At 36.4% G+C, this 22,115-nt stretch overlaps 2 protein-coding genes across 2 annotated transcripts; one reads left to right on the top strand and one right to left on the bottom strand.

Annotated features, from left to right (window-relative positions):
* The first annotated feature begins 3,443 nt into the window (after positions 1-3,443).
* LOC106099417 (cytosolic carboxypeptidase 6-like) lies at positions 3,444-9,382 on the top strand. The gene is made up of 12 exons (XM_013277976.1): positions 3,444-3,450; positions 5,472-5,719; positions 6,204-6,298; positions 6,579-6,795; positions 6,990-7,158; positions 7,353-7,420; positions 7,499-7,657; positions 7,915-8,006; positions 8,129-8,343; positions 8,537-8,684; positions 8,810-8,982; positions 9,198-9,382. Exons 1-12 carry the CDS (start codon positions 3,444-3,446, stop codon positions 9,380-9,382), a joined length of 1,776 nt encoding a protein of 591 aa, XP_013133430.1.
* Positions 9,383-9,758: 376 nt separating this feature from the next.
* LOC106099765 (TATA box-binding protein-like protein 1) lies at positions 9,759-22,087 on the bottom strand. Its single transcript, XM_013278411.1, has 5 exons — positions 21,817-22,087; positions 20,786-20,868; positions 18,792-19,390; positions 11,660-11,754; positions 9,759-10,464 (listed from the first exon to the last, which is right to left on the bottom strand). The coding sequence occupies exons 2-5, from the start codon at positions 20,786-20,788 to the stop codon at positions 10,229-10,231; spliced, it is 933 nt and encodes a 310-aa protein (XP_013133865.1). The 5' UTR covers positions 20,789-20,868; positions 21,817-22,087; the 3' UTR covers positions 9,759-10,228.
* Between the last annotated feature and the right edge of the window lie 28 nt (positions 22,088-22,115).

The following is a 22,115-nucleotide window of genomic DNA, read 5'->3' as shown; positions in this document are numbered from 1 at the left end:
CGCGGCGGCAGGAAACCGCCGCACAGGCGCTTCTCGCTGCAAGTATGTGCACCGACCACGAGACCTACCGCAAAAGCCCTGAGCATTCACTAAAAGGATCTCTCAGTGTAGATTTCGTATGCGAAATATACACTAAAGTTGCTATAGTGATCGTGTTAAGTTTGAGTGCGGTAGATTGTAAAGATACGGGTGTAAGGATAACTGAAATATTGCAGCCATATTAATTGTAGATATTATTACGTTATATTTTTATTACTTACTGCTAAAGTAAAAATAAATGTATGTAAATAAAACACGCTTATGTTATAAATAATTACATTAACTTATAAATGAATGCAATGTCATTACACAATCACTGAAAAAAGATACCATCAGATACAATCTATTTCCTTATGTAATTACTTGTCTATGTACTGTAGTGATGTTTAAGTAATCAAAAGGTATGATTTAAAGTCATTCTATTTGAAAAGTATCCTTAAATTACTGAAAAAAATGTGTTATCTCTTCTTGTAGTTGTCCAGTTTAGTTCTTCTCCTTGATTCAAGAAACAACATTTTATTAATTGTATAGTATGTAGTAGTGTGACCCAAAGAAACTATGAATAGACAATTTCCCCCCTTATCTATTATTCGACGTGAAACTTAACTAATTTTACCGTAAACCTGGAGCCCTCTGTATCGATGTTAACTTCATTTTCATTAATCAAATGTTTCATATTCCATCCTCCTCCGACTTTAGAAAAAAGGCAGCCGAGAAAAGGTAAGGATGGTGTAAAATGTACCGCATGTGAAGAAATGTGGCCCCGCATGCCCCAACATACCCTCCCGGCGCAGCACCGCCCTGCCCCGCACTGCCCGGTCTACCCCCGCCCCCGCCCCGCCTTTGTATGCTTTCCTTGTTACTTTGTTATGTAAAGACAGGCCCGTACAAACATTTCAAATATTTTAAATGACACTAAAAATATCGTTTTATTTCTTCAGTTCTTGTGTTACTGTTTCGTCAGCTATTTGTTCGATATTGCTTAGATCCTTGTTAAATCTGTAAAATACGTAATTAGTTAAAATATTTAAATAATAACGTAACTTTACTTAAAAAAAATATTCGAAATTTTAAACACCTGTATATCAAAAACTAATTTTAAAAGGCTATCCTCACGAACTATACGTGAGTGTGGCCTTTATTAGTTTACAAGAATGTCTCACAAACGTTTATACGCCTTATCTACAGGCTCTGCAAGCGCGTCGTGGAGGGAAGAACAAATCGGGCGCGAGCGCTAGTATGGCGGAGGCGAGCGAGGCTGGCGACGCTTCTAGAACACCAGAGGACTCCGTTTGCTCCGGGGAAGGACCTTCGCATTATACCGACGGAGACCAACCATAATCCTGTTGGGATAAAAATATTAAGAGCGCGCACCTTTGTCTCAACTATCGCATAACTGTTTAGCCTCGCTTTGATACCTATGAGCTTGTACAACTAAACAGTTGAATGACCTGCGAAACAATCGACAATCACACAACGGTTGTGCGACAGTTTAGTCAACGATATGCACCAGCTCTTCTCATTGTTGTTAAAAGTGAATGGAGATGTTGTTGTATCGTGAATTGAGGATTTTTTTGTATGGAATTGAATAGATATTGACTGTTGTTGAAAATTTTTTAACACCAATGTAGTTGTTAGTTAAAAGAGCATATCCAAAAATGTGCGTAAAATGAATCTTTTATTTAGTTGCGAATACTTGTGTAATGTTCTAGTCAGAATATCTTTACTAACACAGTATTCAAGAACGTATTTATTTTCTACATGAAGGGAAAATTTTTGTTGTAATTTGTCTATTATTTTAATCATATCTTTAACTTATTTTTATTTTTTTAACACATTATTAATTACATTTGTATTTATGTTTTTAAAGTCTACGTCCGTCTTTTTCTATATCCGTCTCTATTTCTCCTTAATTAACAAAACTATTCTTTGTTCTTTACCTAAAAGTTTGATCTCTAAATGTAATGTAAGTTTCTCTATGCATGTAATTGTTATGATATATTGTGTATCCTAGAAACAAACCATATCCTACTGATTAGCTTGAACTGTGGTAAAATAGAATAGAAATGTAGAACATGAAATCATTCTCCTCTTTGCTGGCTGGTCACCTGACGTCTGTACGCGTTTTTAATAGTTTTTCTTCTACTGTTTAATAATTCTACTGTTTGTAAATAATTGTGAATCTTTAAATGTTTAAATACTCTATATGTATTGTTGTATATTTCTCATTATATCTTTATCGATATCTCTTTATGTAAAAAATATAAACCAAGTACGTTGTGTTACGAATATTTGAAAAAAGAACATTAGGTTTAATAGATATTTTGCAATAACAATCGGAAAACATCATCATTAAAATGACGATTGAATAATTTATCTACTACGTTTCTGTTTTTTTATTATAAAATTATTTTCGAATTGTTTTCAGGTTCGAGTAGTAGTTAATTTGGATTTTTATTAATTAGATATTTTATCACATTTATCGTAATATTAATGATTGAATATTTATATTGCTTTTAATTTGTTTTAAAAACAAACCAATACTTTATAATTGATAGTGGACAATTTTATATCTTGACTTTTGACTTTTTTTTTATTTTACTACTCTTGTTTATTGCTGTTTGTAAATATTAAACTTTAATAAGAAATAAAAATGAACGGTGTTTAATTATAAGTGTAGTTTTATTGGTATCAAAATATATTTATGTTGAGCTTTGTTCAGTATTTTTGAGGCGTTATATCGCCATGAATATGTTGTCGGGTATTATGAATATTTATTATTATATATTTATTAAATGATAGTATTAATACTTTACTGCGTTTTATTTATACAACAATAATCACAAGCTCGCTATACGTCCCCACTGGCTCGGAACCTACACTTGGTGATTAGACCATAGTCAACTACGCTGCGCTGCGGGTTGACTTCACATAAATCTTTGAGTGTCTTCTCCGATATGTGCAGATATATACGATATATCACGATGTTTTCATTCACCGTAAGAACGTAGAAGATAATGTTTTAAAAGCCATGATTTGTGTCACGATATAAAAGGGTTGACGCATATTTGACCTAAAATGTATTTGAATCACTTATTTTATGTTTAGACTGTTGTTTCTAGCAACAACCGCGTTAAATTTGGTTGCTAAGCAACAGATGTCAGCTGCTGTCCGTAATAAAAATAAAGATATTATTTTATTGTGATATTATTGAAACGCAAAATGTCGCATAGAGACGTAACGTGGCAACGACTTAAGTTGTATCCGCAATATACAAAGGACAACAAAATTAAACTACGTTTGTCATTTGTTTTAAAGGAATTATCATGTTTTTTCTTTTATAAGTGAAAAAGTTGAACAAAACTACAATTTAATTGTTTTTATGTTTGTTTTGAATTTCTAAAATGTCAGGTAAGTGGATTTTAATCATAATGAGGTATAAAATAAGACGCACTAACTTAATTTAGTAGTTAAACATATAATGTTAAATTACCTTCTGTTAAAAACTGTCTTGTCACAAAACCATTCTTTTAACTAATAATATTAATGCGATAATTAGGTAAAAAAACTCTTACTAACAAACCTTCAGGTAAAAATTACTTTCGGAAATCAATGCCAGAACACACAAAGTGTTTATAACTGTAATAAATTGAGAGTAATTAACTTTCAAATTGACAAATAATACTCACGCTATATCGACACAAAGGGATGCAAGCTATGTTGATATTTAAGTTGTGATTACGAAACCTATGCAAACATTGAAGGGTAAAGTTTACCTAAAGATAGCTTTATATATAGTTACACTATAAACATCCGGTATCGTGATAGTTAACGGACACGAATTACGCATTCGGATATTGCAACGGGCGGATACGTCGGATATGCGTGTGAACCGCACGCGGCTTGACGCATCCAGCACTCTATATAATCAACGTATGAGATTTAAAACTAGTTATTTTATTCAAATAGTAATAGTACATTTATGACATTGTTACAAATGTAATTATTACATTTAGATAAATGTTTTGCACTCAAACGTTTAGTCAATCAACGCAAATCTATAATAATATTATAAAGAGGAAAGATTTGTTTTTTTGTATGTATTGAAATAATTGAAAAACTACTGGGACGATTTTAAAAACTCTTTCACCGTTACAAAGGTAATTTATCTGTATGTAACATATTTTTTATTATTTTTTTTTCACGCGGACGAAGCGCGAGCAACATCTAGCGTTTCAATAAAATATGTTAGTATATGATACTCAAAATAACCAGAGCAACCGGTACTACCTATAAACTATAAAATTAATATAACCAACCACAGACTATTGTGAACCGATTTTTTTCGATTTGCACGTGCAATTCGGAAGGATCCAAACGTATAACGATTTGCAATGACTTATGGTATTGAAGTTGTTTCAATCGGATATCAAAGTGAAAATAGATTTCCAAGTTACCACGCTTCAATCACAACACTATCAATGGTTTTTATTCACGCAAGGAGCTTTATAGAAGTTATGAGGTGGGTTAGAAAGATCTTCTATCTCATATCGCTATTTAGTGGATGTATTCAAATCTACACTTAAAAAGTGTCTACAGCAAAATAAATTAAATAACGCACATTTGAGGTTCAAAGTTTTATTTTAATGCTTGTATCCAAGCCGTTTAATACGTAATCTTATTAATATTATAAATGCGAAAGTTTAGATGGATGGATGTTTGTTAGATTTTGTAGCCTAATCGGCTGAACGGATCTCGATGAGATTTGGCATAGACGTAAATGATAGTCTGGAAGCACACTTAGTCTACGCATTTTTGTTTTCTTTAATGCCATTTGGACGGAGTAGCGGGCGTAAGGTAGTAAAATATAAACATAGTATTTTGTGTATAAGCAATTTGTTTTAACTTTCAATTGAGTGAATATAAAATAAACGAACGGATGGCGTGTTGTGTAAACGATTTCCCTGAGGTAACGCCACTGCACTTATCGTTTATCGGCCAATCTACTCGATATTGCATACGCTGATTTTAAAACTTGAGTCTCGCGCCTTCCGCATCAGTCGGAAATATGGAAGCCTTGGTTGACGACCTGGATCATACAACCATATACAAACGGAACCCAGACTGTACTAAATTTTTTATATTAGTAAATCAAGCACCACACAACTAACCTTAAATACTCTATTTTAAAATAAAGATTCCTAACCTATTTGTCTTAAATTGCAATGAAAATTGTACTGATTTCGGTGAAACATCTCCTCTTCAAGTAAACCCTCAACTTTATTTCCCGTGATAACGGGATACGATAGTACATCTGTGTAACCCATGGAGTTTACCTGGCTCACGCTGCGATTCGCTGTTTAAAACATCCTGTATACACTTTAAAAAATCAAAACACATAATTGTTGTTTAAGTGTGTTCTTTTTATTTAGATAGTGAAGAGAGTGATGGAGAAGGCGGTCTTGGTAATCTGAACCGCCTGATTGTCCGTCCGCCAGGACACAGCGGAAAAGCGAAGCGTGGTCACCTGTGCTTTGACGCGGCATTCGAGTGCGGCAACTTGGGCAGAGCGGACCACATCACAGAGCTAGAGTACGATCTATACATCAGACCGGACACCTGCAGACCGAGAGCCAGGTTCTGGTTCAACTTTACCGTGGAAAACGTTAAACAGGACCAGGTATTTGTAGACATTAGTGAAGTATGAGGTATCAGTGGTAGTGCCCGCTTTAACATCTTAGCACGAATAGGCCGGCACGCCCGGTGTAATACCACGACCATACAGAAGACAGGCGTGAAGTGGAACCAATTCCGTGTTTTGTCTGATGAGTGTGATGCCGGAGGCCTAATTTTAGACCCTTTCTCTTTACCACCCTTTTCTTATAAGAAGATGGGAAGAGGAAATGGATTTGACGGTGGAGGATATGCATAGGAAGGGAAATATCCTCTTTATGTGCGTCTCCTCCTCCGTCGGATAAGGGTAGGTAACACATCTGCAACTTCCGATGTCTATGGGCAGCGGTCGCTTCACTATTTTGGCGGATTTAGGTGGCCGCTTGCTCGTTTGTCACCTTATGTTACAAAAAAAACCGAAATTATGGACATGAAGTTTTTATTTCTTTTTACATTTTGTGAGCGTTGTATAAATGTGTAATCATTTTCAGAGAGTCATCTTTAATATTGTTAATTTTGGAAAAGAATTTACGTTGTACGATAAAGATATGACACCACTGGTTAGATCAACTTCACGGCAAAAATGGTGAGTTCGGACACTCTTGTTGCTTGTGTTTTAATGTCTACCCTAATAGTATACTTATGAGAAATCTACACGACTCAACTATTTAGTTAACCATAAGAGCACACTTTTGACTTAACTATTTGCAAGTGTCGATTGTTTTGCATCCAATTCAACTGTTTAGTTGCACAACTAAAAACGAGTAGTGTGCGCACCTCCTTCCTTCATACCTTCAGGTATGCGCACGCTCTTAAACTACTCTATGTGACGACAATTAATCAAAATCTTTTATTATTATCCCCAGGCAGCGTATACCAAGACGTCTTATCTTCTATCACAAGTCGCTAGTACATCGAGGTCGCAAGATCTTGAGCCTGGCGTTTGGATTCGATCGTGAAGAAGACGTATACCAATTCGCTGCTGCAGCGCCGTACTCTTACTCAAGATTGCAGAAATATTTAGCCACGTGGCAGAAAAGAGCAGAAAACTTCGCTACAAGGGAAACAATCGCACAATCAACGGTAACAACTTGGAAGAAAATCAATTGGAATTTCTAAACAAATTAACGCTAGCGAAGTTCAACGCATCTATTAGCTATTAGCGACTTTTTGTGTTAAAATATATAATACATCAATATCAATCCTAGCCAAAGAAAAACTCTGTTTTTTTAAATAATCTTGTATGTTTCATTATTAAAGTTTGTCTTTTATTTAAGCAAAAACGACAAATTGATCTAATCACGATTGGCGATTTAAATCTGAAGGAACCAGAATATAAGGACGAAAATTTAACGAAAATAAAGGGCAATGAGAATAAGAAACGAGTGGTGCTTGTGATTGCCCGAGCGCACGGCGGAGAACCACCCGCTTCATACATCTGCCAGGGTAATTAAATTTGCATACACTTGCTCCAAGTATTTTTTACTTAAGTGACAGCGTTAATCAGTATGTCAGTAGTAAATCTTTGTACCATATATAGTAATTAGTTATAATTCTTTTGTCAATTTAATCTTGCGTCAAATTAGTCTTTTTTGGTCAGTCAGTATCTTATCGTCGACTGTCTATTTTCTCCTTTTCAGGTTTGCTGGATTACCTCATTAGTTCTGCAGAAAACGCATCTGCACTAAGAGATCATATAGTGATACAGGTATTGAGTTCTTTCATGCTCTGGACAAAAAGATCTACTTCAGTGGTGCAACGGTTAAAGCCGTTTCTGTGTACGCAGGTGGTGCCCATGTTGAATCCCGATGGTGTGTTCCTGGGCAGCCAGCGTGCCGACCTTCTCGGCTCTGACCCTAACCGCAGCTGGCACCGAGCTACCACCTTCGCACACCCACCACTCATCGCAGTCAAAGAACATATAAAAAAGATTACCAGTGAAAAGGTAATTGTGAAAAGAAATTATTCCTTTTTAAGTTATGATTTTACTACCTTTCACTCGCGACTCCTTCCGTGGAATAAAAAAAAGCAAAACTAAATATCCTATGTGTTCTTCCAGACTATCCTACTATGCCAAATTTAATCGAGATCTGTTCAGCCGTTTAGGCTATAAACTCTAGCAAACATCCATCCATCCATCTAAGCGCATTTGTATTAATATTAAGATTTTACTCCGTTGCTGAATTACTATTTTATGTACAGAAACTTCAGTTAGATTTCATCATCGACATCCACTCGGACATCAGCCATGAAGGCGTTTTCGTACGAGGCAACTCTTATGATGACGTGTACAGGTACCATTCTCTTCTAAATATTTTTTTTATATAACAAAGTGTGTGCTTAACATATAGGTATTTAGTTTCAGAATGCTTTTTGATAAACACTGTTTTCAATATTTTTTTATCTGTGGTTTAAGATTCGAGCGTCATGCAGTGCTGCCTAAGTTCCTATCACTGCGTCTGGAGGCGTGGCGGCAGGAGCAATGCGTGTACAACGCGGAGCCCGCGCTCGCTGGGAGTGCGCGCCGCGCGCTGCCGCCGCCCGGCGTCGATGGATACACCCTCGCCGCCTCGCTGGCGGGCCGCCGGCTCAGCCCCACTGGACCATACATACACTACACTGAAGATGCTTGTATCCTTTGTATTCAGGTTAAATAAAATTAAACCAGGTTTTAGAATCAACCGCTATGCATGGGAAACTAAGAAGCGTCAATGATGGTTAGGTACATTTGTGACAAATAGTGGCAGCGTTATTAGAGCCCTATTTATAGTAAATAGACTTAGTAACCAATTGAAATCATGTAATTTCTTTAATTGAAATAAAGATGCAAGAATAGGCCGAGGCGTGGTGAAAGCTCTGTGCGACTACTACCGCCACGTAGGAGTGGTGCCGCCGCGGGTTGGCGCGCCCAGCAAGCGTCGCGAGACTCGCAGCCGACGCAAGCGCAGGCGTGCGCACTATGAACGGGAGAGGTAAATCTATCTTGTACCGAAATGGCATCAAATATATTTATGTACGTGATTGAAAGAAATTCGATTGTTCCTGTTATGATTTTTATAATGATAATATTATAATGATATTTATAATGTCTTTGTAGATCAATTAGTTGGTCCCCCGAGCGGCGGGGGCTGGCGGCGCGCGTGCTGTCGCCTCCGCTGCCGCAGACGTCGCCTGCGCCCCGCGCGTTGCCTCCGCGCACCGCACGGCATTCCGTGCTGCGATCGCGTCCGCAGCGCCCCCTTGATGACAACGTGCTACCTATTATTACTGGTTTTTAGATTTATATTCAATGTTTTAGATATTAATAAGTATTTGATACAAACCATGGATTTGATTGCCATAGTTAGTATATGAAGTTCAAAACGATGGCCCCTTAATCGATTTAATTTCGAAATCGGTTTACTAAGGTTTATGCGAAAATTAAATTATGATTTGATGAGTTTAACTTCAGCTAAATCACAGTAAAACTATGACTTTCCCGTCAGGCACAGCGGTGCGTACACCGCGCCTGTCCGTGGTGGACATGTGCGCGAACATCCGCTCGGCCGCGTCGCCGCCGCGCCCGCGCCGCGCCGCTCGCGCGCTGCCCGCCCGCCGCGCGCCGCGCCCCGCGCGCACTCGGCACGCGCACACCAGCGACGAGTACGACACGCACGAGTCGGACTCATAGCAATACATCAAGGAAAACCAGTGAACTGTTTTTACAAGAAAAGCTATTCATTATTGTACTGTGTACTGTGTTTTATAAATAAAAAATTGTGCCATTCCATTTTTTGTGTAGTGTAGATGATTTTGTGTCAGAATTTATAAAATGGACATACATTTGAATAACCTCATAATTAAACCCTCAAACTGTTTCTAACTATGTCAGGTAATTTTATATTCTTTCTTTGTAATAAAAGGATAATAAAACAAAAGTATTTTTATTCAAATTTATAATGTCTAAGCTTTATTTACAATCACTAAGGACTAACTAATCATTCGGTCATCACTTTCTTAGAACGAGACTTATCGTGAACACTATTATCACTACAATTTCAATCATAACTGCAACGAACGGCAAAAATGAATACGAATTGAGTATCAGTATCGGAGAACAGCTCTCAACAGACGTTATACATTGAATAACGGAGCCTCGGCCGCGCCCCGCCCGTGCCCCGCCCGCGCCCCGCCCGCCGCGGAAACGTGCCGCTCTACGCACACTCGACGTCAAATTCTCACACAAACATTCCAGTCGCGGAGTTCGCGATTTATTGTCAAAAGTAAAATATCCTAAGGTAACGATTTCCTAATAAAGATCTGCGAGCCGAATTCAATTCGGTGGGTTTAAGAAACCTGAATCGGTAGACGTTTCCAGAGCGAGCACTTCGGCTTTGCGTGGGCGTGGTTCGGGGGGCGGGGCCGCGGCCGCACAGGATAACTCGTCGATCGGAAGCGCGAAGCACCTCTAATAAATATCTTTGGCATGAACTGGATAGTTCGCCGACGATGGAGACGCGGTCGCGCGTCGGCGTCGTCATTCCCAGGCGTCCGCTTGTCCGCGTGCGTGCGGCGCGTTCTCCTCGTCGTCGGAGAGCGTCACCAGGCGCAGGTCTGTGGCGGGCGGGGCGGGGTGCGCGGGCGCGGGCGGGGCGTGGCGCGCGCGCCGCTGCCGCAGCAGCTCCTCGTCCGCGGGCGTGCGCAGCTTGCGGAACTCATACACCAGTGGGAAGATGCGCTCCACCGCCGACTGCACATCGCTCACACTCCGGGCTGCGGATATACAACAAACTCATTCAATTCACATAAAATATACAGTTCAACGACACAATTTTATTTTCTAAATAGGCTTGTATAGACAGTATCGATCAATTTTGCAGTTCAAGGTCATCTAAACGCCTAGCATCTTCTCACACATGCCTTTACACAGTAAACCTAAAGTTGTATTCTGCGCTTGTTACTGATTTAAATCAAAAGTAAAATTGTCCATAAACTCGTTCATTAGGGTTATTATAACCGCTGTTGTAAACCTGTCTTAAAATATTTAAGATGCAATATTGACAGGATATTTTGTATATTTTATTTAGAATCTGTTTTGCAGATGAATCTCAATAGCATTTTGATAATTGTCCGCGATGATTCATCGGCAGATAGACTACTGAGGCGGCGATGACCTTTGCAAGTTTCGGTACAATGATCCAAATATGGCGAACCAGTGATATCACAAAGTATCTGAATTTATTTTGGGGTATCGAAATAGATTACTCTCCAATTTTGTTTGTGAAAAACTGATCACAGGCCAAATATTACCTATTGCTCTTATATTCTTGCAACACAAGAATAAAATTATTCTCATTTTAATTTTATAAAAATACATCATATAAATACAATATCATCCGACTTATCATGAAGCAATAAAATATATCATTACGCCCACACAATTATTTCTAGAGTTGCATACATTTTTTATATCTCATCCAGCTGACTAAACATGGATCCCTACGCAGCTGTATCTAACAGAATCGTAATTTGATCGGAAGCAGCCAACTGCGCTCCCGGAAACGTGTGTCGGGATCCAGGATATGACACTTATAAATGTCGTAACACATCTAAGTTTTTTGCTATTTTCAAACAAATACGTATACATTTTATGGGTTTCGTGAGATATTTATACAACATAATCGGGTTTATTCAACTTACTAGCTTTTGTCCAAGACTTAATAAAAAAAATGTGAGTATTCTATGTATTGGTTCATACTATCGTCTACATCTGTCGCAAATTTCATCAAAATCCGTTCAGCCTTTTAGGCTACAAATTCTAAAAAAAATCCATCCATCTAAACTTTCGAATTTACAATAGTAAGAAAGATAATCAGATTTAAATTCACTGGAAATAAAAACCAATATCTAACTAACATATAACCGAATTTAACCGGTTCAAGTTAGATTCAACTATTAAAGAACCAACCTGTTATCGTGACACCTCCCGTGGAGAAGATCTTCAACGTGGCTTTGGGGTTGTATAGTTTGTACGTAACGCCCGGATGCAGCTCCGGCTCGTAGCTGAAAAGAGAAATGCCACCGTTTTAGGACATGGAAGAAAGTGGACGCAAACCAGTTCCGAAATACTTATCAATGGAAGAATTTAAAATGATAAACAGTTTTTTATCGTTTAGTAAAAAATAACGGTGAATAAATACAAAAGAATGCAAAACTTGTACATGAACAGTTTTGAGATTCAGAGTTTTGTTTATTAAGTTATCTAAAATTTTACAAGTATGGTATGTAAGAGTTAGTACCAACATTATAAATAACAATCAAAATCGTGCCTCATTGGACCTTAAGACAAAATTTTTTCGCCCTTGAACAAAGTACGATAGTCGCTTACGGCCTTATGAAAAAATTAACGTCTATAATGCTCTAATATTTTCCTTATTAGCAAACCAAGAATAGATTTTTTTCGCTATATAAACCCATCAGACAAAAAACATATAAAATATGCAGTTTTTAATTATTTTTTCCATCTCTGTGTAAAGCTAGATGGTATGATACCATAGCAGCATCTATCAGTCTTAATTACTTAAACAGCAAAGCAATAAAAATAATTCATATACATAACAGGCAAATTGTCGGTATTACAATATCCTAGGTCAGTGTCTAAAACCAGTCAAATCAGTTAGCACTGGACTGTCAAATTGCTAGATTAGTCCAATTTGATAATCTAAACCAGGGGTAGCAAACTAATGGCACACGACACAAAATTTTGAGCATGTCGATGATTATGGCATATAAACACTACCAGCCTTACTTAGGTAAAGTTAGTAAAGCAAATATTAGTATAAATTTTGCTTATACTCAATTTATTCATAAGTTTAACTTTATACCGCGTTTATTTGTAAGGCTCTATAAATGCACTATGGAATTGACGTAATAATTAATCAAAATTATTTGATGACAAGTCTACGACCGCATTAAACATTTCTTCAAAATATGTCACTTTGATGCATAAAGGTTCGCCACCTCTGGTCTAACCGGTACATCGTCGCACAGAGTGTGGGGTCTTATATTGAATAACGAATCTAACCTAGTTTTATTATTTCATACTCCCCACGTATTGTACAAAGATAAAGAATTATTTCCCAACCCAGATATTGACCAGGCTTTTATTTTTTTTTAAAGAGAAGGGCGGGAACACCGACGTGGTCAACGACGCCCATGGACATCCGCAACACCAAAGGAACTACAGATGCGTTGCGGGCCTTTGAGGAAATCGTAGGCTCGCTTCTTGAAGGAAATTCTTCTCTTTAATATGCACTTTTTCGAAAATTACTGTCTCAAATAATTTTCTACTATAAATTGATTATCTGGGTTTGAGTCACTTTCTATTAAGAGTTAATATTTAACGTCAGTTATAAATAGTCCGAGCTCGGTCATTGGGTCAGGAGAAATAAGACGCATTACGGGATAAATGATAATGCAAGGTTGAAAAATACGCTCGCCTGATACTTCTTTATGAGTCATAAAAGTATTGTAACATTTTCAACTAATTTTAAAAAGCTTTCTTATCGTTTACTAATTAAATTTAACTGTGAGATTATAGTAAGGAAATTGCTAATATAAAAACATCTTAACATCAAGTACACATTCACTGGAATCTGAAATCTTGCGCTATATGAGATATCTTTAGGATAAAAGATAACTGCGAAAGTGTCATTAAATGTAGGAGTATATCAAATTCTAGTCTACACGCCCTTGACATACCTTTCTTATCTTTTACTTCCATACTTTAACACGAAAATCCCGTTTCTTTATTAATCTTTTTCTTATATTTGTTTTAATCTTGCCCTCCCTCGCCTCTTTATCTCGTAACGTCTTTCCTATATTTATATGACATTGTCAGTATACAGATGTAGATTATAAAACAAACACTACGAGTTCCGTCGATAAAAATACGTCGTATGCATTTGAAATGGTACTGTGTGGGGCCACTGCACCGCGGGGCCGGGGCACCTTGGCCGGTCATCAGTTACGAACTACGCACCAGTCTGGCTGTTGAACTTTTCTAATGGCCAGATATATTGGAGGATTCCACGCATTGCCAAATCTAAGTATCGCGAAATATTTGATAGACATTGCACTATTGATATACAGCATATATTTGTTTAAAACTCTAAGCCCTTTAAAATGGGTATAAGATAACAATACACAGGAATAACAATAAAAAACAGAATCAGATTGATCTAAGAATCGCATCCAAACCATGATTTTGTTATTAGTACACGTTAATTACGATGTTTAGGATGGAATGTATTACTACACTAGCTTTCGCCCGCGACTCTGTTCGCGTGGAATAAAAAAAAACAAAAGCGAGTTGCCTATATGTTCTTCCAGGCTATCCTCTACGTGTGTGCCAAATTTCATCGAGATCCGTACAGCCGTTTAGGCTACAAACTCTAACAAACATCCATCCATACATCTAAACTTTCACATTTATAATATTAGTAAGAAGTAAGATAACGACACACTATTCTATCCTAATAATATTTTAAATAAATCTTGAACAACCTGTGCCGAATTTGCTGTTTAATCGAAAATCTGTTACACAATCATTAAAATCCTGCAAAGCAGGCAACTGCTCAAACTTAAATTAACAATCTATGGCATCTCAAAGTCCTTCTAACAAACTTTTACCGAATTTAATCAAAGTTTAAAGAAGCCAGACATTACCTTGAAAAATCATTCGGGAAACGACTATGGAAAATTTTTACTAGACTAACGATAAGAGCGTGCTATTTTTATATCGTCGAAAAAAAGAATTATAACGTAAAATTGTGACTCGAAAAAAAAAAACAAACGTGACAATGATAAAATAACAGAAGTATGCATAATAACGCGGTTGCATAGTTCGATTACTATTTACCTACATTAAGACTGATTGAATTATTGAAAAACACAAAGAATCTATTGCTATAGAAGTCGAAGCTAACACATGGTCAATTTAAGATAAAAAAATACTTTATATTAATAGTTTGTCTACATAAATTTTCCTACGTTCTTTAATGTCGTAGGTGCCATAATTAAGTAGATAGTAACACTGAAAATCAATCTAAAACTGTCTAAAATTCTATCCATCGTATTCAAACGTTAATATACAAAAGATGTAATTACCGTTAACAATTCTACCTGTGACCTCAACAGACAGTAACACCCGTAAAGAGTGATATCAAACTACGAACGAAATCAATTGAATATCTTTCGAATCATTTGATTATCGAGGTACAGCCATTGTATTTAGCAGCTAATCGCACACGAAAAGAAATCACAATATCAAACAATACTTGTGTATATCTGAGGGTCAGTCTTATGACTCACGGCAGATAACATCGCATAGGTGACAAGTTCACAGCTAGCATATGATTGATGTTATTCTGATAATAGCTTTTGCCCGCGACTGCGTCCGTGTAGAATTAAAAAAAAAACATAAGTGAATAGCCTATGTGTTCTTCCAGGATATCCTCTACGTCTATACCAAATTTCATCGAGATCTGTTCAGCCGTTTGGGCTACAAACTCTAACAAACATCTATCCATCCATCCAAACTTTCGCATTTGTAATATTAGTATGAAGTATGACTAGTCACCCGCCGCGACTACACAGGTTCAATGCTGATACGAAAATGTGTTTACATCACATTAGAAACCTCTAAAATAATCTGTATTTCCCTATTATATTATTGATCATACTATTATCATAAATGCGAAAGTTTAGATGGATGAATGGATATTTGTTAGAGTTTGTAGCCTCAACGGCTGAACGGATTTCGATGAAATTTGATATAGACATGGCAGAACACATAGGCTACTCATTTCTATTATTTTATAAATAAACCTTTCTATTGAATCATTCTATTAAAAAAACTGCATTAAAATGCGTTGTGTAGTTTTAAAGATCTAAGCATATATAGACAGACAGCGGGAAGAGACTTTATTTTATACTATGTAGTGATAATTTTTTTTCCGAGTAATGAGTGTTTTTGGTTATTTTAAACACGAACTTTGCTTCTTAAAACAGGTCAGTCCCATAGTTACCTACTACAAGATAATAACAACTTACAATACGAGGTGTTACGAGAATGTATGTCAGTTATATTGTTACCACTTATAACCTAAAAGACTAACATTCGATTCGTATTTTTAGGAGATAACTTTAACAGAGGTTAAGTCAATCGAGGTTTTTTCTTACTAGCGACATACCTCAGCTTCGCCTGTAAAGTCTATAAGTATCATATATTTTCTATCACATCCATACCCTTCCCGTTGATGTAAGATATAGCTTACTCGATGATAATGTAGCTTTTTAATGACAAAAGATTTTTTGTAATCGGTTCAATAGTTAAAGAGTTCAAACAATCAAATCTTTCTTATTTTTAATATTATGGGCCTGTCCCACCACTGTCTGATAGGCTCAGATAGCTTAAAAATGACTTCACTGTCAGATAAAGGAACAAAATTCGATATTTCCATCATATATATTTATACACGATGGGTTATTATCAGACAATTTACGATTTGGTGGGTCCTAAGTATAGATATAATATTTTGTATGAAATTGTTCTTTTCTTTTCCTAACTGGACAATACGGGAGAGATAGTAAGTAGTGAGGATCGAAGACGTTTTGGCCTTTAGTTTTGTAACCAAATGTTAAATATTAAACAAGCAAGTGAAACGAGTAGGTAACTATTGTAACTGTCTATCGGCATAGACAAGCGTTCACTTATGAATGGAGAGTCAAAAGGCAAAAGTTATATAAATGAATAATGAGACAAGCCATAAATTTGAATTTATGGCAGTTATTCTACTTTCTTTGACAAAGATGTCTGTGCCTTTAAATTCGAAACATTTGTCTGAAGATTTTTTGTCGATATAAACTAGTTATATCCGTGTAACTATTGTCTATAGACCCTAATAAATAACATCATATAAAAAATAAACCCTTATTATAAAAGTACAATTATGAAAAGAATTAAGTCAACTGCCAACTTTAAAAATGCTTCATGCCAAATAAGACGCCAAGTTGTCCTTAATTTTTTTCAAGAGTAAAGAGAACATTACATTATTTGACGTTTATAGGAAACGCAGTGGTAGTGCCCGCTTTAACATCTTAGCACGAATAGGCCGGCGCGCCCGGTGTAATACCACGACCACACAGAAAACAGGCGTGAAATGGAACCAATTCCGTGTTTCGTCTGATGAGTGTGGTGCCGGAGGCCTAATTTTAGTCCCTTTCTCTTTACCACCCTTTTCTTTTAAGAAGAGGATGGGAAGGGGAAGTGGATTTGACGGTGGAGGAGATGTATAGGAAGGGGAAATATCCACTTTATGTGCGTCTCCTCCGTCGGATAAGGGCAGGCAACGCATCTGCAATTGCGGATGTCTATGGGCAGCGATTGCTTCGCCATTTTGGCGGATTCAGGTGGCCGCTTGCTCGTTTGCCACTTTATGTTATAAAAAAAAAATAACTAGCTTCCACCCGCGTGGAATTAAAAAGACATAAGCGAGTAACCTATGTGTACTTCCGGAATATCATCTACATCTATACCAAATTTCATCAAAATCCGCTCAGCCATTTGGGGTACAAACTTTAGCGTCCATCCATACACCCATCTAAACTTTTGCATTTATAATATTAGTTTGAAGTAAGCACGTAAAGGTCTTACGAAGAACGTGAATACAGATGACAGCTCCGTGCGGGCCCTTCATAGGGAGAAGGGTAGAATGATGACTGTGAGTAACCCAGTTAGAGGCTGATGTCCAAAATATCATGTGCTATTTATTATCACTATAATGTAATATTGTCATGTTAATATATTGTCTACATAAGAACAGAGAAAAAGACAAATTAGCTATGTCAACGACCTCATTTAATTATTGGGTACTGGTTAATAGTCACTTTTAAGCAAATTATTCGCACTACGGAAAAGATCACATCAAACATGTTTTACGAGATAATACAAAAATGTGTTATGCCAGAGGTAAGATAATTAAACGTTAAAAATATTTTATACTAGCCTTTGCCTCCGTCCACGTAAAATTAAAAAAAAGTGAGTAGCCTGTTCTTCCATACTATCATCTACATCTATACTAAATTTGATCGAAATCCGTTCAGCCGTTTAGGCTATAAACTCTAACAAACATCCATCCATGTAAACTTTCGCATTTATAATATAAGTAAGTACTAGCTTGTGCCCGCAACTTCAGCGCGAATTTAAATAAAACTTAGCCTATGTGTTCTTCCAGACTATGATCTACAGGCGCCAAAGTTAATCAAGATCTGTTGCCGAAGAAGCCATTCTTGAGATAAATAGTAACAAACATCTAAATGTTTCTTTAGTAACTGCAATATATTCGAATTTCTGATCTAAAGCTTGCCTCAAACATTACGTTAACTATGATATTTATTGAATCAATAAATCGCAAATGTATACGAAAATAGAAATCCAATTGTATAAGATTGGATCGCGTATAATAAAATAGTAAAAAGAGGCTGCGACCGCGATCATAGACGGTGTGGCGTCGCGACGGCCGACTTTATACTCCCTTACGTAACATGTATAGCATCTTCTATTGACTGAACAGTCAAGTATTATAGTTATACGAAATTTTAATAATTTTCATACAAATCATAATTTAACTGACGGAAGTTATGCTCGACAATCTCAAATTGCAGTTACATTTGATAGACAAATAATTAAGATTTTACATTCAACACCACACTACGTATATCAGGAGTTGGGACTTATATGATAATTGTATGCAAAAAAAAAGTACCATTGCACAAAAATGTAGCAAACTTATTTCTCCAGGGACAACAATATAAAACAAGTTAAGAGTAGATATTTATGAGGTAAATGAACTTTATATGGCAGATATCTTTAAAAAATATTAATCTATTTTATATTGCTTAATTTCTAAGTGTCATTCACTGCTACATACTTTGATGATATCACAAATTATAACGTTATACTGTAAACATTGATTACGTTTTTATATCTATGTATATTAGTAGGTATATCGTTGTGATAAAATGTATGTCATACTCACTCTGCTTCCTTGTATTTCTTAGAGAAGGATATGATTCGTATGCCGAAGGGCATGCGGCATGTACCCAGGACGTTCACCACACGGAAGTTCTGGAAACGGACTTGGAAGCCGAGCTTCTGCAGCGCGCGCGCATACCGGCGCGCCGCCACCTTGGCCTGGTCTTCACTGGTCGCGCCGGTGCACGTCACCCGCCCCGACGACCATATAGATGCCGTCGTATACGGCCGTCTCAGCTTCATCGTCACCATTCCGTTCTCGCGGCGAAATTCTACGTTAACACCGTTCAATGCGATCTGTCTCAAATTCAGGTGGCACTTAACACTAAAACTGCACACAACATTGTTTATCAAGATGTCTATTTCCGGAGTTTCCTCCTCGTCTTCGGCCGTGGCCTCCATCGGCACGTCCTCGCCGGAGGTGACGCAAGGCTGCTGAGGCTCCTGGGGCTTTGCTGTTTCACAGTACTCATGGTCGGGCACCATGTGGCTGGCGACACTGTGAGCTGATATGCCATGGTTTGTCACTACCCCGTGAGTGCCTTTGCTCAGCTCCTTGATACCGTTTTCTTGGATAAGCGTAGCCATGTCCCCCACGGCTTGCTGAAATAGTACAAATATTTAGATAAGAATATCATATATCACACATATCCTACTTTACATACAGAAGATATAAGAGATTTTTATTGTTTTAACAAAAATGTTGAACAGGGAACATCCTGTCTTATTTGGATATGGTTAAATATATTAAATAATTGACTTAAGTATATAACAAGTAATATTGTAGTGGGTTGTTATTTATTACAAACTTTAATCATCTACATACTATGTATAATCTTGAAGTTAGATACAAAAAAACTATGAAAAAACAGTAATATCCATCACAGAAGGTACACAGATTTTGTGTGTCAATAGAAATATTGATAAAGTTAAGATAACCCGAACAAGGACTCAATGAGATTTCTAATCTTGATAATAAGACTCAATTTTTAACCTACAGAAAAATATTTAGAATTTTTTTTAGAATGACAAGATATATAAAAACCCAATCCATAAAAATGATACATGTGCAACATTCCATTTTACTAAAAAAAAAATTTGTTTAGAAATTTATGACTAAACAATTGGTAAACCAAGATACCAATTTTACAAGATTATATCAGTCCAGGAATAGAAGATTAATCAATTAATACCATTTGTTAAAATTGCTTCAGTTGTGTAGCTGTAGTGTGTCATAATGTCATAAATTTACAAAACATAATAACAAACTTACATAGCAAAAGACATTACCCTGTCTCTCGGTCATGAACTCATTATTCTTAAACACATCTACATGCTACATACGATAAAAAAATCAAATAGTGCAAGAAAAATATTAAACATGGATATTATTATGTAGACATATTTTAGAATGTCATATGTAACATTAAATAGATGCTTTAGAATTTACAAAAACTTGTACACTCAAAACTGTTTCAAGAAGAAATGATTCATGCCTTAATCAAACAGTGATTAAACCATGTGTGGTTATCAGTGCAGTTGGCTGCGGCCATAAAGGGAACTTTATTGAAAACTGTTGATTACACAACAATGGCAAATGCCAAACATAACTCACAATGAAATGTTTAATGTGACTTCACTTCTTATATAACCTTACACATTTCACATGAAATTTTTCATAAAATATTCACTCTAACTAAAAATATACCACACTATGAATGTTCAAAATTGTTATTACACATTTAGGAAAATTGTAAGTCTACTTAAAATAATATTTTACTAGCGATGGAAATCATTTAAAATTTAATATCATTATAGCGTTTTTAAAGCAATGATTGAAAATATGTCTTATAGCCTCTTACAAAATATGATTATTCTACTAAAACTTTTTCATTTCACTTTACACGGGGAAATACTAACAAATGTAACAATAACCTCAAAGTACTTTATTACTATTATCTAAAAACACAGAAAAGAACAAAATGAAGGTTTACCTACCATTGATTCAGGTTACACCACTTTACAGCATTCTAGTTACAAATGTAGCATGGAAAATATATCCTTTTTATTTAATAAATAATCTGTAACAACACTCAGGGATAAAACCTAGATTACTGTCAAAATATTGTGATGGCTGTGTTAAGATCAAATGACATTAAAGTAAGAACAAAAGACTATAAGACTTTTGATAAAAAAGTAATAGAAATGTCATTGTTACTGGTTAGTTTGGCAACAGCAGTAACTAAAAATCTGCAATGGTTCTAAAATCTAGGTCATTACTCTCCATAGAGCCAAATTTCGCGAAGATTCAATGGAGGGGCAATAATTTAGGCCACTTCCCACGACGCGACGCGGCGCGGTGCGGCGCGGAGCGACAACTTGACACTCGCACAGCTGACTGGCCGTCGCTCCGCCCCCCACCATCTGTCGCTACTGTCGCGCTCGTGCACGCAGCGCCCCAAACCCCAATGCTTCAGCCCCAATCCCAGGAAAGATTATAATTTCGTTAAACCTCCACATGTCATTCATTAACTTAATGATGATATGAACTAACAAATACGACGGTTGAATGTAAAACGCAATCCGAAACTTCCTTGATACAATCAGTCGTTAGAATATCAACAACCTAAAACAGGCTAAAATCAGCGGAAGCTCATTTAAGACAGATCCACCCTTTCGACCTCTATTGTGTGATTAATACTGAAATAGGTTGTAGCGAGCAGTTATTGACCCCACAATAACGATCAATCCACACGTGATTGAAAAGCACAAAGGAATTGCTCCTTGTGCTAGGATAGATTAGATATACATATATACCTGAACAAACAACGAATGTAATAATTAAATAAAACGTGAAATAAATTATGGGATATCCGAATTTACCACGAAAATAACACGAGAACACTTGGATAAAATGAAACGTAAGTGGAGATCAGGCCTAGCCAATACTTTGTGAATGTTGTTATAAAATAGTAAAGGGATAGACAGTGTTTAGGTATTAATAGTAGTTATTGAAACAACAAATTTACCTGAAATAATGTGCTATATTTGTCACAATTATTTTTACACCACCAATGAAGTAATGATTTTCATTGCAAATTGGTCCATAAAGACGAAAATAAATTAAATATTTTGATTCGCACTTTTTTTAACAATTCAAAAGACACTTAATGAATCTCTCAGTTAAATGTAGGAACCCACCAAATATTGCTATTTGCTAACGCAAAAATTTAAGAGCTTATGCACATCCTGTCTAGCACCGCCATGTTCTATCTGAACGAATAAGAATGAGAATTAAATTTGCTCATTCTGGCTCATTCATAGACAA

The sequence above is a fragment of the Papilio polytes genome, unplaced genomic scaffold (assembly GCF_000836215.1).
Source record: "Papilio polytes unplaced genomic scaffold, Ppol_1.0 DF824102.1, whole genome shotgun sequence".
NCBI classification, from domain to species: Eukaryota; Metazoa; Arthropoda; class Insecta; order Lepidoptera; family Papilionidae; genus Papilio; species Papilio polytes.
The sequence above is the reverse complement of the archived record's forward strand: the minus strand, read 5'-3'. Positions and strand labels throughout refer to the sequence as shown.